Below are 4,557 nucleotides of genomic sequence, written 5' to 3'. Positions count from 1 at the left end.
AATATTTGCGTTCTTATGATTTACCCAAATATTTCATTTTGAGGGCCATTTTCAAAGAGTTGAAAATAACTAACTAACTAACTAACTAACCATCACGCCATTTCCCCAGAGGGGTAGGCAGAGAGGATAGAACGCCACACCACTCTGTCCTGGCACACTTCCTTTGCTTCCTTCACATTCATACATCTTCTCATGCACGCACGTCGATTATTCCGACTTTTCACATGACCACTTTCAAGAATTTGTTGTACTTGATCATGCCATGTCTTTCTCGGCCTTCCTCGACTTCTACAACCAGACACATTCGCATCATAAATCTTTTTAGCCGTTCTTTCATCATTCATTCGCTCCACATGACCGAACCATCGCAAAAGACCTTTCTTAATTTTGTCGATAATGCTTAACTCAGCCTTGCATTCTGCTCTAATTTCGACATTAGGGCACCTATCATACATTGTTTTTCCGCACATTCGCCTGAGGGATCGCATTTCAACAGCATTCAGTCTACTTTCGTCCTTTTTTTTCCTCCATGCTTCGCTTCCATACATTAGGGTTGGTACCAGAACTCCATTATGAACTGCTAATTTAGCCTCTTGCGATAGACACTTATTTGCTACGACAGACTTTAAGGCACCATTAACTCTGTTACCGGCACTAACCCTCCTTTCAATATCCTTGTCCATATTTCTAATAACTAACTATTAAAAAATGGGAATCAAGTTGGAGTAGAGTGGGATTCGAGCCACGGACCTTTGAGCCGTGAGTCCGAGACACTAGCCACGGGACCACACCCCGATTTTAAATTTTGCTATTGAATATTGAAGTCCTTTTGATGCGTTTTTACAAATAATTTTATGAGAATGAAACACGCTCCCACGATATGGCGCCAGTTCACCGTATTAATAAACTTGGCAAGGTTTTTTGTGACGAGTGATGTTTTAATTCGTTTAGACTAACGATAAAAACTGTTACAGGTGGGTTAATGCGTCCAGTTAGGAATCATCTGTGAATCATTCAGCACCTGTGTTAGAAAAAAACAAGTTGAATTTATCAGTGAAAATGCGTGCGTTCATTTCAGTGTTTACTTTCTTATTTTGGTTGTTATTTGTTTGCGGAGACAACATTTACTCTCAAGATGAAGATTTATCTGAGTTTCTTACCCCCCCGAAGCCTTATCTGGTGTCAGAATACGATGCGTTCAACATTGTCGACGTCAAAAAGGATATATCCAAAAAATTAAAATACAAAACTAAAGGAAACCAAAAGGATTATGAATGGATTGAAGGATCGCAGTTTACTCAGAACGAAATCGATTGTTTTATGGATAAAACCCAGTGCGACCAAAAACTAGGAGGAATAAAAAGTAATTGAATTTATGTTTTAAATCGTTTATAAATCACCTAAGGTCAGTCGCACTAAAATAGCATAAGTTAAAAAAAATTAACTCGGTTGCATAAAAAAAGTAATTTTAACTTCTTGCAATAATTTTTTTTATTCTGTGCATCTGGACTTAAGCAATTTTACAAAAAAAAATATTTACACCAATATACTGTGTAAAGTGACCACTTAAGGCAGTCAATGATATGTCATGAGCCCTGTGCCTGTGCCTAGACTTCTATATTACATTCTGCGTTCTTCATCTCTGTTGTAATATATTAGTATTGACAGCTCCCAAGAAGGTTGAATCCAATTCTTGTCTACAAAATTTTGAACGAACTCAAAATATCTTTCGTATTAAGTTTTCTAAGAGGATTTTTAAAAAGACGACATCTAAAACGCTTTTACTAAAGGATCATTTAGTCACTTTGTGTTCGAGTACTTTTATTGTTTTTTGGTTTTATTTATATTTTTTCTATGTGTTTCTTAGTATTTTGTGTAGTAGGTATTTAACATTGAAGCATACAAAAATTAACTTACGTATTTTTTTTTAATGTTCAAGTCCAGCGAGGACGTTTAAAATATGTTATTAGATAAATAAAGTACTGATATTTTAAATGTGAGTTGTTTAAAAAAGTTTTGTTGCCAGACTTGAGATTGTTAGAAGCCGTTTAAAAATTAATAGATAGATCATTTTTTCATCGTAATTTGTTTCTTATGTAAAAAGTGAAGAGTTATCGCGATACAAATCCTTATTTTCATTTTTTTTCAAACATTGTCAGATAAAACATCGTTCATCATGTTCGTATACAATCCAAAAACCGGTATGAACATAAAAATATTTAATTTTTTTACTAGCAAATTTAGCACTAATCGTATTTAATTTGTATAAATAGTATGGAGGACAATTTTTAAATAAAAAAGGAAGTGATTTTTGAATCGGGTTGTGGTCCCGTGGCTAGTGTCTCGAATTCACGGCTCAAAGGCACGTGGTTCGAATTCCACTCTACCTCAACTTGATTCCCATTTTCTTTTAGTAAGTTATTTACAACTAGTTGAAAATAGCCCTCAAAATTAAATATTTGTGTAAATTATAAAAACGCAAATATTTCTTTTATTTTATTTTTTTTAATTAGAATAATATTTCAAAAAATAAAATTCAGATGAGTTCGTCGGTGTTGATTACCAACATCATCATAATTTTCGTATCCGCGCCCAAAAGTACATTGGGCAATACATTGTGACTAATCTGTAACATGAAGGAAAGGTGATCTGTTTTACGCTTCAGAAACCAGTGCAGAGGCTATGAAATACTGCAGTGTTAAATCATCTTTGAAACAAATATTTCACTTAATTTCTATCAGGAAATGAACCCCGGACCTCAAAACGTGGTGGGCAAATGTGCTTATCTCTGTACTATGAGGCGGGTCCCACTCGATTTCTTTTTTAAAATTATTTTCACCTAAGAGCATCTAGTCGAAAATTTAGTAAAACCGGGATTCTGGTTTAATCTCACACAAAGAACTGTACTCTTTATCTATCTCCTAGACACCGAAAAGTAATAAATTACCATTATATTATAACCAGTTTACAATGTTGACAAATCAAAAACATTTTCATTTTAAATGTAAATAATTTTTGGATTTTTTACTTCTTCCTTACTGAAGACTTCGTAAAATTGACTGCAAAATCAACTTTAAATCATGAATCGTTTTTTTATTTCTAGAAACCATTGTCAGTGCACTTACAGACGGATGCCAATCTTGCAGTCCATCGGAGAAGCTGCTGGCCGGAAATGCAGTTTCCGTTATGATGTTCCGGCAACCGGAAGTGTGGAAACAATTTTTGATAAAACACGACAAGGAACACACGTTTACCAAACAACACTCATAAACCGTTACATGTTAAAATATTATCATATAAATCTAAATATTTATGATATAAATTAGGTTATTTCCTGTTAAAGTTAAATTATTACATCATGTTATCAATTTCATTACTGTATATTTAGTTTTTTAAGTATTAAAAATATTTTGGAATACCTGTTTGTGAAAAAAATACGTCATATTGTTTCGTATATTTGAACGTAGTTATGCAGAAAGCAGTCCACAATTTTGAAAAAAATATATATTGCTGTTATCGGGTGCAGTAAGGTCAATTCTACGTTCTGCTAAAAACAGCTTGACCGCTTTCATACAAAAAACTGAAATAATCCCCTTCTGAAAATACTGTCGATCACAAAAACGGCATTTCTTAAATTGCAAAAAACACCAACAGTACTAGAAAAATCTGACGGTACTTTAAAAATCATTAAAATTATAAGATTCTTGTTTGTAGTGTAAAAAAGCGGATATTTTCATTGTTTATCATTTGTCTAAGTCAAAAACATTCCAACTGTTGTGATTATTCACTCGTTTCATAAAGGTGCTATTATCTCAGTTTCACTTTTTTGAGCTGCTGCTTTCTGCATAACTACGTTCATTTGTGATATACTCATATTTTTACACTATCTGCTAAAGCTGTTTTAATTCAAATAAAATGTTATCGTTTTTTAATATAAGCCTTTCCATGACGAAATTGATTTATTTATTACAAAAACGCAAATATTGCATGAAATGGGAACAGTCTCAACTTTATGAAGCAAAAATCCTTGTGTTGAGTTGGAATACAAATAATAAATATTATGATTTTTAGACTATATATAACAAAATATTTTATTGTTCTCGGATTGGCGCATATAATTTACTAAAAAAGGTATGTTTCTGCAAATTAAATCGAATTACGATCCTGTGATAGTTTTTCATAATATTTATTTTTTATATTTAAGATTTTATCCCCGGACGAAAAACCGCTAAAATCTCAAAACTGAAATAACGAACAGTCTTATTATTTAAATTTGATTAGCACGGAACACTGATTTTAATGTTTAATTCGCTCACTAATATTGGCTATACCTTTAATCGTGACGACTACCAGTATAATACGCAATAGTCAACATATTCACGTACCTGAATCACGCACGACAAGGTATGGTCTAAAGTATCTGCTGTACAAGCAAGGGTATGTAGTGGTACAACAACAGGCTACCGAAGTCCTATAGAATTTAAAAAAAAATGACAATATTAATTTTTCAAGTACTGTTTGAGGACGTACGTGGAAGGCGAGTTTTTGTCATGAGTG

General features: G+C 33.0%; 1 protein-coding gene across 1 annotated transcript; it reads left to right on the top strand.

Annotated features, from left to right (window-relative positions):
- The first annotated feature begins 988 nt into the window (after positions 1 to 988).
- LOC148278750 (allergen Tha p 1-like) lies at positions 989 to 3,954 on the top strand. The gene is made up of 2 exons (XM_088230946.1): positions 989 to 1,363; positions 3,104 to 3,954. Exons 1-2 carry the CDS (start codon positions 1,060 to 1,062, stop codon positions 3,268 to 3,270), a joined length of 471 nt encoding a protein of 156 aa, XP_088087072.1. The 5' UTR covers positions 989 to 1,059; the 3' UTR covers positions 3,271 to 3,954.
- The last annotated feature ends 603 nt before the right edge of the window (positions 3,955 to 4,557 follow it).

The sequence above is a fragment of the Micrasema longulum genome, unplaced genomic scaffold (genome assembly GCF_059751315.1).
Source record: "Micrasema longulum isolate JH-2025_06_02 unplaced genomic scaffold, ASM5975131v1 h1tg000831l, whole genome shotgun sequence".
NCBI classification, from domain to species: domain Eukaryota; kingdom Metazoa; phylum Arthropoda; class Insecta; order Trichoptera; family Brachycentridae; genus Micrasema; species Micrasema longulum.
This window is presented reverse-complemented; position numbering and strand designations above follow the sequence as displayed.